This window comes from Magnolia sinica, chromosome 12 (assembly GCF_029962835.1).
Source record: "Magnolia sinica isolate HGM2019 chromosome 12, MsV1, whole genome shotgun sequence".
Lineage (NCBI taxonomy): Eukaryota > Viridiplantae > Streptophyta > Magnoliopsida > Magnoliales > Magnoliaceae > Magnolia > Magnolia sinica.
This window is the reverse complement of record NC_080584.1, coordinates 49,525,190-49,537,547: the sequence shown is the minus strand read 5'-3', so window position 1 is coordinate 49,537,547 and position 12,358 is coordinate 49,525,190. Positions and strand designations below refer to the sequence as shown.

General features: G+C 36.8%; 1 protein-coding gene and 2 long non-coding RNA genes across 3 annotated transcripts; 1 reads left to right on the top strand and 2 right to left on the bottom strand.

The window, feature by feature from the left end:
* Window positions 1-5,431: 5,431 nt before the first annotated feature.
* Window positions 5,432-5,896, top strand: LOC131220491 (uncharacterized). Its single transcript, XR_009158622.1, has 3 exons — window positions 5,432-5,558; window positions 5,652-5,731; window positions 5,845-5,896. It is a non-coding gene; the product is annotated as an uncharacterized LOC131220491 (long non-coding RNA).
* A 625-nt stretch (window positions 5,897-6,521) lies between these two features.
* Window positions 6,522-8,751, bottom strand: LOC131220490 (nuclear-pore anchor-like). The gene is made up of 4 exons (XM_058215379.1): window positions 8,647-8,751; window positions 7,046-7,111; window positions 6,894-6,968; window positions 6,522-6,755 (listed from the first exon to the last, which is right to left on the bottom strand). Exons 2-4 carry the CDS (start codon window positions 7,094-7,096, stop codon window positions 6,552-6,554), a joined length of 330 nt encoding a protein of 109 aa, XP_058071362.1. The 5' UTR covers window positions 7,097-7,111; window positions 8,647-8,751; the 3' UTR covers window positions 6,522-6,551.
* A 1,439-nt stretch (window positions 8,752-10,190) lies between these two features.
* Window positions 10,191-12,082, bottom strand: LOC131220489 (uncharacterized). The gene is made up of 4 exons (XR_009158621.1): window positions 11,809-12,082; window positions 11,126-11,171; window positions 10,711-10,790; window positions 10,191-10,417 (listed from the first exon to the last, which is right to left on the bottom strand). It is a non-coding gene; the product is annotated as an uncharacterized LOC131220489 (long non-coding RNA).
* Window positions 12,083-12,358: the final 276 nt, after the last annotated feature.

The following is a 12,358-nucleotide window of genomic DNA, read 5'->3' as shown; positions in this document are numbered from 1 at the left end:
CTTGTGGAATGTTAACTGGACGGTACTCGACGCTTTCAAAAACCTAATCTCTGTATCAAGTCTTGATGTTATTTCCTTACTACAGGTGTGTAACTTTCTCAATAAAACAAAGCCTCTTCCCCCCTCTACCGTGTTTCAATTTCTGCCACAACAGGTTATCGATCATGTTTTCCAGCATGGAATCTGTGTAGTTGACGGTCCAGACATGCCGGTCTAGTTATTATCTATGTCAGGTGCCTTCTCTGTTCAATCTGCGTGGGCCGCTAGCAGGCCTATTAGAGCCCACAAAGAATGGGCTCGTTGGGTGTGGCACAAGCTCATGCCACCCAGAATTTCTGTATTCCTCTAGAAACTGCTGAACAGAGCTCTCCCTGTTGATGAAGTTGTCCAACGTCATGGGATCGAGTTTACATCCAAATGTATCTGTTGCAGCAACAATGGGACAGCTGGCCCAGCTGTGAAAACCATCAAGCACCTGTTTTTGGACAGCGAGGTGGCCAGCCGGATTTGGAGCTGCTTAGGAGAGAAATTCAATATCAGGGTTTGCTCGGTAGTTTTCGTGGAAGCCAGGTTGATGTAATGGTGGGGTGCTTTACATGGGAGCCAAAATTCAAATCTCCTAAGCAACCTCGCCACGGGATTTCCGTTGTGGGAGACTTGGAAGTCGCAAAATGCTGGTCATTTTGAAGGCAAAAATGTCAGCTCTGATGGAATTCTTTGGTGTGTCCATTAGTGGATCAAATCCATTGCCTAGGGTTTGCTCGGCAGTTTTCGTGAAAGCCAGGCTGATGTAATGGTGGGGTGCTTTGCATGGGAGCCAGAATTCAAATCTCCTAAGCAACCTCGCCACGAGATTTCTGTTGTGGGAGACTTGGAAGTCGCAAAATGCGGGTCATTTTGAAGGCAAAAATGTCAGCTCTGATGGAATTCTTTGGTGTGTCCATTAGTGGATCAAATCCATTGCCGAGAAGACTGGCTCGGTCCCCTATCAGATGACAGAGGTTGCTGCCCCTCATCAGCTGGGAAGGCCATCAACGTCCAATAGTTCAGCCCTATAGTTATTCTCTTACAACCGTTCTCCTCCTTCCAGGGTTAAAATAGTGAGGTGGATTAGACCATGTTTTAAATGGGTAAAGATAAATGTGATGGTTCTGCTAGGCATAATCCAAGGGTAGCTGGAGGCAGGGGAATTTGTAGAGGAGATAGGGGACAATTCCTTTTTGCCTTCTCTTTTGGTTTTAGTGCCGATAGGAATTCTTACTCTGAATGGTGAGTGGTTTATGAGAGACTTAAGTTGGGCCTAGGCAGAGGCTTCAACTAGATCATTATTGAATCTGACTTGCTTCACGTGGTGAAAACTCTTAATGGGATGTCTCAAGCAATTTGGAAATGGAGCTATTAGATAAACCGCATAAACAGGTTAAAGAATAAATGAAGGGCTGAGTTTGTGCATATTTTAAGAGAAGGCAACACCCTTGCAAACGCATCGGCCAGGTAGGGTAGTGACTCTCAGTCATCATTGGTTTTTGAGCATTTTCCAGACATTCCCCCTAAGATCCGAGGGATGATTTTCCTTGACAAGACGGGCCTAGGAGCAGTTAGAGAGAGTCGCGGCCTGTAGATAGACTTTGTAGATTATTTTCATGTCTTTTTGTCGATTTTGATATGATAGGAGTCCTCGGGTTCTTTTTCTCCCGTGATCTCCTGAATCAGTTTATGTAACTATAGAATTTGCTATCAATGAAGATATATTTTGTTTTTAAATTTTTTTTTTAATAATTTTAAAAAAAGTAGGGATAGTAGGGATCCGTGGTTTCAGACTTTTGGATTGAGTTAGACACATCTAAACGGTTTATTTTTATCTTAGTTTAATTATAGAGGGCACATCTAAACTCATCTAAACTCTTTAATTTAATCTTAGTTTTATAAGATTATGATTTGTGATTTGAATTCTGCATTTGGATGTCTTTAATTTAATCTCTTCTGTTTCTTTTCTTTTTACATGTGGTCACTTGGCCATCATATTTGTAGTGTAAGAGTTCCTATCATACCTTTTAGTAAATTTGCATATAAGTCTTAGGCTCCATTTGGTCCTCACATCAATCTTTATGAATATAATTTTTTTCTCAAGCCAAATGGAGCTTAAGCCCTTTTTTTTAACTTCTCCAATACAATTTCTTGCATTGCCAGTCCTAAGCCCGGGTAAAGGAGGGGGGAAAAGGGCGTCAAGGTGAGTTGTGTTATTTTCTTCCATTTTATTTTACATACGACGTTAATCTTTAGGTCACTCGACTAATTTTCAAGTCACTTGACTAATTTTTAGGTCACTTGACGTAGTCGGCATGGCCCACACTCTGTTTAGTTGTAAGTGAAATTGATCTATGTACTTTCATATGACATGATATTTTAGAGGTCAGGCCAATTATCTGTCCTCTCCCATTAACTTTTTCTTCTCTTTGATTCCATGTTATATTTTTCTAGTTAGTAGATTGATTATGAATGTGTGCTGTGTTTCTTATATCCTCAGTCCATCTTGGCAAAGTGATCACATAATGAAGTTCTTTATTGTGTTCATTGCTTTAAAATAGAAAATGAAGTTCACTTTAGCTGTAAAATAATCCTTCTGCCTACAACAGAAGATATAATGTTGGTGATGATGTATGCAAATGGGACATAACTCAATGGCCATATTGAACTGCCTGTTGTTCTCATACGCGGTGACTTGCTTGATGAGTGGATTTGTAACTCAATGGCCAAATGTACAGCTGTGGTGCTAAACAATCCCATATTGAACTACCTGTTGTTAATGCAGGTGTTCATTACTTTAAAATCGAAAATGAAGTTCACTTTAGCTGTAAAATAATCCTTCTGCCTACAATAGAAGATATAATGTTGGTGATGATATATGCAAATGGGACATAACTCAATGGCCATATTGAACTGCCTGTTGTTCTCATATGCGGTGACTTGCCTGATGAGTGGATTTGTAACTCAAGGGCCAAATGTATGGCTGTGGTGCTAAACAATCCCATATATTTAAATAGTGGCCAAAGGGACTGCTACATTAACAATTTTCCAAAAAAAAAATAGAGATTTTCAAGTAGAATAGAAGACAACAACACATCCTAAACTGTTAAAGAAGTTCATCATGCCACACATGAAAATTTTGGTGCTTGATATAGGGACAAGATACAATCAGTCCATTTATTTGCAAAATGATTTGTTATGGGCACAATCACTAAGCAACTAGTTGATAGTTATATTTGTTGCTTTTCTCAATGATGTCCATTAAAATGCTGCAAGTTTCTCATCTGTTCGCTGATTGGTGTCGGATTTGTGAACTTCTTGGTATGAATGATGCATCTTATGCCCATTATATTTCACAATTGCAGCAAAGTCGGCTACTTAAAGGTGATTGAACTAAGAGACCCTCAAAGCAGGTCCACTAATTCTTTAGTAAAAAAGGAGGTTGAACTAAGAGACCCTCAAAGCCAAAAGAGGGTTTCTTGAGCAATTGCAATGAATTTGACTCATTGATATTCCTAGCATAGTAGATGATTCACAGCACAAGGATTAACCTTGAGAAAATCCTAATCAAATTAATCTTAATCAAGATAGCAAATCTTCACCTGAAGCATATTCTCTAAAGCAAGATTCATATACACCTTTCATGAAACATCACTCAAACCTAGGGTTGATAATGGGCTGGGCTGGCCAGTTCCACGCAGGCAATAAGGCTTTATAGGGACAAGGCTTGGGTCCCTAACTCAGCCCAAGGGCTGGGGTCAATGATGAATGCCTAGCCAATTGGCCAGATCTAATAACTAAGTAGGCCACCATTATAATGGTTAAAAAAGACTTGTCAATGGTTCATATATGTGTTGTTTACATATAATTATTGGACCAGGGGTCATGTTTCAATGATCCAAACTGTTTATCATTGGATTTATTGTGGATGAAGGACATCCCAAAAAAATAAATAAATTCTGCAATTGGGCCTCTTGATCACTCAGACTCTTTTCCCTATAGAGCCAACCAAGGCCAAGGCCTTTTCAACTAGGCCCCAGGTTTAAGAGATTAGAGCTGGGATAGGGCCAACTCCAACCCATTGCCACCCATACTTCACCTTACATCTCTCTAAATCATGGGGCACTAGATCCTACTATAAGAGGTAGTGTATAGAGAGTTCGCTAGAAACCACATGTATCATATGCTTTTCACAACTATGCGCAGCGATGCATAGACAGGGATATGGAGATGTTTCTGAAAATCTAAGACAAGGGTGCAGATATGCGTTTCCCATGACAAGGATACAGATAGATGTTTCTCATCAGATAAATTGATTGCACAGGAAAATGGTAATAAAAATGTGTTTATATCACAATATATGGGGTACAGAATGTGTTTTATTTTTAATTTTTCTTTTCTTGTTGCCATTGGTGTTACTTGCACTGTTCTCATCATGATATTTGGCAAATTCTATCTATGATTGTGAGAGTTATCTGAAAAGATGCTTCAGAGAAGAAGTCCTCTTTCAACCCAAGGCTATATTTCAAGCTGTTTGTAAACTGGCTTTCAGACTTTGGTTCCCCTAACACTGTCCTTGATGGTGCCACCTTTCAAGTACGAGTTGCTTACCTTGGATCATCTTTATGGTCTACACCTCTTTATTTGCCTAAATGTGGCACATTTAGGTCTTATTGGGGCTATCAACAGGCTAGATTTAGACTAGGCCAAGGTCAATCCAAGACCGACCTGGGTCTGTGACCAGCCAAAATGGACAGGCTCGAGCCTGGCCTTGAATCTAATAATTGGCCCAACCCTTGATGGTGTCAGTACTTGATCTTCTGATTAATTTCTTGATTGATCATAAGAGCTATAGGTTTGTAATTTTTAGGGTTTTTTTTTTTTTAAAAAAATTTAATTTTTTTTTAATCTCTCTGCTTTATTGATGTGACAACCAACCCTTGATGGTGCCATAATTCATTGGTCTTGAATTTCACTAAGTTTGTTTAGTCAAGCATTTGGTAATTACATATGATAGGAAACAATAGTTTTCAGAGCAATCCAGATTCCAGATTCTAGACAAAGAAGGGTTGAGCTTTAGCATGGTTGATCTCCTTGGGCGGGTTGGTTTTCTCAATGAGGCCTACAATCTAAAGAAGGGCTGGTTGTCTCAATGAGGCTTATAATATGAAAATCTTAATTCATATAAGCAACCTTATTTCTGAAAATAATATTCACCACAGCGGATCTCTATGATAAGTGTTATGATGCTTGTCCATATTACAAGTGGTTTTGCATCTCCAACTTCGCTTGTCCCATTTTCATTGATACGCATACTTAATCATGAGCCTTGCAGTAGGATTGTCATTGATAGGCATACTTAATCATTGATAGTTGCATGCTAGTTATTGCTTTTATAAAAAGACTCATATTGAGTTGCATGTTATGATGCTTATGATGCAGTTTTATCCTAGAAGAAAAAGGGAAGAAAAATCTGTCCACATATTTATAAAAAAATTTCATAGTCATTCTCCTCCATCTGCTAGTTACAGGTTTTTATTGGTTCCTTTTATTTTATTTCAAATTTGTTTTTTGGTTATTTTATTTTGTTTTGTAAACTTTTCGCTCTGCATTGGTCCCTGAAGGTGGAGCATTTGGGGTGAAATGTGGTAGCCTAGAGGGGGGCTTTGCTGCTTCATATGGGGATGGATATAGACTTCATTTGGTATGTGGTTGTTTTTGCAGGAAATATTTGTGACTGAAAATTTAATTTTAGATAGTGTAACTCAAATTATGAGTGTACATACTGTTTTATTAGCTGACCTCTACGCATGGCAGGGTGCTGCTGACAAAGGTCCTCTATATGGCATGGGTTCTGGTTCTTGGGTTGAGAAGCCTCGCCTCCACTACAAGAAAAACGGGCAAAGGCTACGAACAAAAACCGTAGTTAAAGGCCTTTTGCTGCGGATCTAGTCCGCAGCATGTCCGTAGCTATTGGTGGTGTAGCTAGAGGTCCAAAAACTGATGGCTACGGATTCAATCCGTAGCAATAGAGATCAGTCGCTACAAACAAAAGTCGAATTTCCGTAGCGAAATGTAGCTACGCCTACAGATTGAATCCGTAGCAATAGATATCAATAGCTACAGATAAAGGCAATCGCTATAATATCTGTAGCGAAACATATGTATGGCTATAGATCACATCCGTAGCAGTAGATATCACTAGCTATGAAAAAAAGCAGTAGCTATAATTTCTTTAGCGAAATGTACCTACAGCTACGGATAATATCAGTAGCTAAAAGTGGAATGAAATCCATAGCAATATGTTGTAGTTATCAATAGCTATGGTTTTCAGAACAATAGCTACGGCTAAAATCCGTAACTATTTTTTGAAAAATTAAAAAAAAATTTATAATAATGGTGCCTGTTTCTATTGCAAGAACCTGTTGTGATTGATAACTTATCTAAGCTTAATGCTGATAGGAATAGTACATAAAATGTAATTAGAAAAAAAAATGATGCATTTATTACAAATAGCAATCAAATCATACATTGCATCCTACATTCACATTTCTAAATAAACAATACTTCACTTTGCTCAACCTATCATAAGAAGATAGAGCTTCTTCTTTCCCTGAAACTGCAGATGTAACTTCTGTGGACTTTGACAAAAGATCACTTTCAAGTTCTGAAACCCTTCCCTTAAGAAAGTGAATTTCATCCTCCAGTGACTTCTTTAGCTTGTCAGCCTGTATAAAACAACATTTGTAAACACAATCAAACAAGCATGCCTTTGTACACATCTAAAAAGAAAGAAAGACAAAAAAAACACTGAAAATAAGGATTGCAACTTTTAAACAAATGAGGTTCAAGATACAGGGATGTACTTCAGCCTTGAATTTTTCATAAGCAGATTCAATTTGCTTCAATACAACTTCATTCACTAGTGCTATTTCTTTATACTGTAAGAAAAAATATCATACAATATTTAAATCTTTAAGAGTATCAGATAATAAATCCAAGTAAAAATCCAAACCACCTGTAGCATGTGATCCTTGTTGGCTTGTGCCTCCCCTTTCAGTTTTTGCATCTCTTCCTTTACTTTCTACATGTCCTCAATAAGCTATTACATATATAACTAACAAAATTAGAACATACTTGTAGAAACATTACATAGTAAGAGAGAAAGACATGAGTAAGAAAAAGAGGAGAGAAAAATCAGGCCAAAATGTTTCTCAGGTTTTATATATATATATATATATATATATATATATATATATATATCAGGTTATAGGTTATAGGTTTAGGTTTAGGTTTGGGTTTGGGTTTAGGTTTAGATTTAGGTTTAGGTTTAAGTTTAGGTTATAGGTTATAGGTTTAGGTTATAGGTTTAGATTGAGGTTATAGGTTATAGGTTTAGGAATTCGGGTTCGGGTTCGGGTTCGGCTTTAGGTTTAGGTTTAGGTTAAGGTTAAGGTTATAGGTTTAGGTTTAGGGTTTTGAGAATAGGTTATAGGTTATAGGTTATAGGTCGAGGTTTAGGTTTAGGGATTTGAAAATAGGTTTAGGTTTAGGTTTTAGGTTATAGGTTTAGGTTTAGGTTTAGGTGTAGGTTATAGGTGGGTTATAGGTTATAGGTTATAGGTTTGGGTTTAGGTTTAGGTTATAGGTTATAGGTTTAGATTGAGGTTATAGGTTATAGGTTTTAGGTTTAGGTTTAGGTTTAGGTTATAGGTTACAGGTTTAGGGATTTGAGAATAGGTTTAGGTTCAGGGATTTGAGAATAGGTTTAGGTTTAGGTTTAGGTTATAGGTTATAGGTTTAGTTTATAGGCTTAGCTTTAGGTTAAGGTTATAGGTTATAGTTTATAGGTTTAGGTGTAAGTTATAGGTAGGTTATAGATTATAGGTTTAGGTTTAGGTTTAGGTTTAGGTTTAGGTTATAGGTTATAGGTTTATGTTATATGTTTAGATTGAGGTTATAGGTTATAGGTTTAGGAATTTAGGTTCGGGTTTAGGTTGAGGTTAAGGTTATAGGTTTAGGGATTTGAGAATAGGTTATAGGTTTGGGTTTAGGTTATAGGTTATGGGTTTAGGTTTAGGGATTTGAGAATAGGCTTAGGTTTAGGTTATAGGTTATAGGTTTAGTTTATAGGTTATAGGTTATAGGTTTAGATTGAGGTTATAGGTTATAGGTTTAGAATTCAGGTTCGGGTTCGAGCCTGTAGTGATGTTTATTTATCATCCAACCTGTTCACAAGATCACACAGGCAGTGATGAAGGGAAAAAATAAATATCAACAGTTCCCACCTTCCAGAGACCCCTGCTCAACATCCAGATAGCTCCGATGCACATCCGGATCTATTTCATCAATTTCGAGATAATACATAAACACGGGCCTGTCCAAATGGCCAGGCCACCTATATTATTGTTCATAGAAAATGTATAGCTTCATCATGGTCATAACAGCGATTCCTACCTTTTAAGGACCCCCGCTCAACATCCGAATAGCTCCGACACAAATACAGAAACAAACTAATTAGGAACTTATAACAATAAAAGGTACCTGGTCTTTGGTCCAGAGGTGATCCACAGTAAAAGGTACCATTTTTCATGAACTAAAACCATGTATTATCCATACCTTGATTGGACTCACTACAAGGGTAATCTTTCAATGATGGCTCATTGCTTCTGATAATCACTACAGGGGTAAGAAAATTACAAAAAGTAAGACTCATGAGATGACATATGTACAAATAGTGACAAGACTAGCTGGTAATGACAGGAGGCTAAGATATCAAATTATTTATAAAGAACAGGAAAAAATAAAGATAAAATAAATAATTAAAAACATTACCATTTCAATATTGAACCTTGTAGTGACAACATTGATCTATAGGACTAAAAATACAACAGCCTGCATATAAAAATCTCAAGTTAGTTAGGCCTTTGAGGTCCTCAAATGATAGTAGAAGAAGCCGAAAAACTCTTGAAATTAACCATCAAGCATTTTAAAAATAGGCCATTTTAAACTAGGCTCTCTCTTTCTTTTATCAAATTCTCTACCTTTGAACGGGGCATGGGCTGACATCTTCAGTCCTGTCTTGGTTATTGAGCAACCTAGACTCTGCATTCGCCCTCTACTGTCAGAACCAACCAACTATAAAACATTACAAATTAAGTTAAAAGAAAATTCATAATTACCATGAATCTCACTGTAATTTTTAAATTTTATTATTACCTGTGTAAGGGCATCAGGTGAGCTACAATACAGGGAACAATGAGGGAGGATGCCCCCACCTCAAAAACACTGTTGACGGTGCTTGTCTCGGTCCCATGAATTTGTTTGAGGCCCATAGGACACACATATCCCTTATATGGGAGGGCAAATACAAGCACAACGAGCTCCCATCAAATGCATCTTCTATGAGAGCCCTGGATGTTGGTGCCAGATAAGCAACGTCAAGCAGCAATGTTAATGAAATTGATGCTACACTTCCATGTTACTAACCACAGGCAGCATTCATCATAAATAAATGGTATATTTCATTAAAGAATATGAAGTTTGTTTTCTCGGTTTCTTTCATCGACACATATATTTCTCATGCTTTTGTAATTTCTTGATCATATAAGTGAGAATTTACTCCATCCGGTTGATTTCCTGCAAACTCCTTAAGGAAAAAGAAGGAACCATAACATATCACTAGAGACTGCTGAATTGTCTTTGTTGTGAAACAATGTGGATAGGGTTCCACAAATAAGCATGTGATCCGTTGGTAGAGACCTTGCGTCCATTGTAGAGGTCAGGGTTTCAAAACGACGTTCTCTCATTTTGGGTTGGAGCTCGTAGCTTAGTGGTAGACAGGGCATGTTTCAACACTGAAGTCTTGGGTTTTGAGGTGCCAGTTTTGTAAAGAGATGCATTATTTGCATACAATAGGTGCAATGTGGATTGATACTTCTGAGATTAAATATGAGTTTTGGATCATTCATATGGTTCCTAGTTGGCTTTATATCAAGTGATTTGTATGTGGTGTTGGTAGGGTCCACAGATGGCTAGTACATTGCTATGAAGGGCTGCCGAAAGGAGGTTTCTCCTACTCTGATGTGTACTATTCATTATGAGGTTTTTAAAAATAAAAAAAAAACTGCAAAGGGTCCTTACTTGACAAGTGCCAAGTCACAAGTTTTCATAAAGCCTATGTTCCAAAAATAACAAGGGTAGTCTAGTGGCAGTATGTAGACAGTATATATGTTTCCAATGGGACAAAGTCAAAGATATGATGATAGAATCATACTAATCAAGTGTAATAGATGTCACCTTTTCTGGACACATGGCAGAGCAACATCGCAGGAATAGTCTTTAGTCAGGAGTTCATTAATAACCTCACCCACATGAGTCAACGAAAAGCCTGCAACTCAATAAAAAATAAAATCGAAATGTAAATTGGTTTGACCAATTAGCATTCCTCTACATGAAAAATTCAAATGCATCTTGTACAGATTGAGAGTTCATAGAATAAGCAAAAGATAAGTTACAAAATTGTGACTGAAGAAGCAGATAAAAATTATAATAACGGTCTCGTAACTGAATTTTAAATCTGTATATATATATATATATATATATATATATATATATATATATATATATATATATATAAAGAGAAATAGGAGTTTAAACCAATCTAAAAAGACTCTAACTTACATTTCTAAAAAGAAAAATGATATAGTTTCTTTCTGCATCTTCTCCTCATATTCGTCGTCATCGGGCGCCACATAATCATCCTTCCATAAAATTAAATCCTTTCATCAAATTCATGAGCGTAGACTTGGATTACCACTAAGGATATAGTTTCTTTCATCAAATTCATGAATGCCTTAGAAAGAAACTAATATCATTTCTAAAAAGAAAAACGATATATAGACTTGGATTACCACTAAGGATATAGTTTCTAGTTAAGCATGGAACTATGAAGATGCAAAGCATCAAACAAACTGAATGGCATGAATATCAGGCAATACACCTTGCAAACATATAATTCATCATCTAAAACAGCACAAAATGCAAAGCCAATGAAAAGAAATTTCCATTTCTGCATGGATTATGTATCCAAACACACCTCAAAGGTTAGAGAAAATATTTAGATGCTCGCCCTCGAATCAAATCTGCAAATGATAGGAAGAGAGACCTTTAAGAATTAGATGCTAGGTACTAGTAAATATTTGCGTGCAAGAGATGATATAGAGTGCAACAGGAGAGGGAATATTGGTGTTTCCAGGTTCAAATCATTTTCTTTCATTTTTTCCTTTTTATATAATTTTTTTTGTTCAACTTGATGATTTCCAAGTCAAAGAAGAATTAGTTATCCAAGACAGCATTGTAGTGAATGCTCAATAGAATTAGTTATGATCCAATAGGTCTGATTATGTATGCATCAATATTCTCATAATTCTTCCAAAACCCTTGTAGTGAATGCTCAATAGAATCAATTAATTTTGATGATTCACATAAATAGAAAGAATAGAAGTGTTAATATCACAACTGTTGGACAGTACTTAATGCTAAATTCCCATGAAATGCCATCATATTGGAAATCTAGAAATCAAAAGAATGGCAGATGAGTAAAATAACATTTATCATAATTCCTAAAGTTGAAGTTCTTCACAACAAAATATACTGGTGGTCCTACTCTAAGATGCTCTGAAACGTTATCAAAATAACCCCGCATGAATTGTACATCAATGGTTCCACAAAGCAGCCTTGCAGATTCAAAGAAGACATGAAAGAGCATATGTACACCACCTGAAGATACGAATCTCGCGGGAGAACAATCTTTTATTCCAATCCATATTGAATCCTCATAGATAATGCCTTAAACATTCAAAAGAAAGAGTACAGTTTTATAAGACCATAGTACAACTAAGTCAAAAGCATCTATTTTCCAATTGGAAACTGATTCTAAAAGGAAATGAAATGAAGATTTGTTATATTGGTCATTGATTCACTCAGTTTTATTTCAAGATTTATTTATAAAATGAAATCAAGTATCAGGACTAGCTAATTTTGATACATTTTCTCCATCATGTTCCACTCCATATAAGAGGAAAAAAGGAGTAAGTGAAAATAATCCTTTAGCGTATCACGTGTGAGACCCGACCTGAGTTCGCATGTGTACATGTGTGTGTAAGTATGCATTCCATCCACCTTGGTCCTGCGGTCCTACCGGTCGAGTCCCGGTGACCCGTGACCCTTGGATAGTGTTTGCGGTCATCCATAAGTTCAGTCGTGAAGACCCGACTCGGATCGAGTTGATACCTATGCCATTGCAACTGCTTCGTCGTTGCGGTTTCGA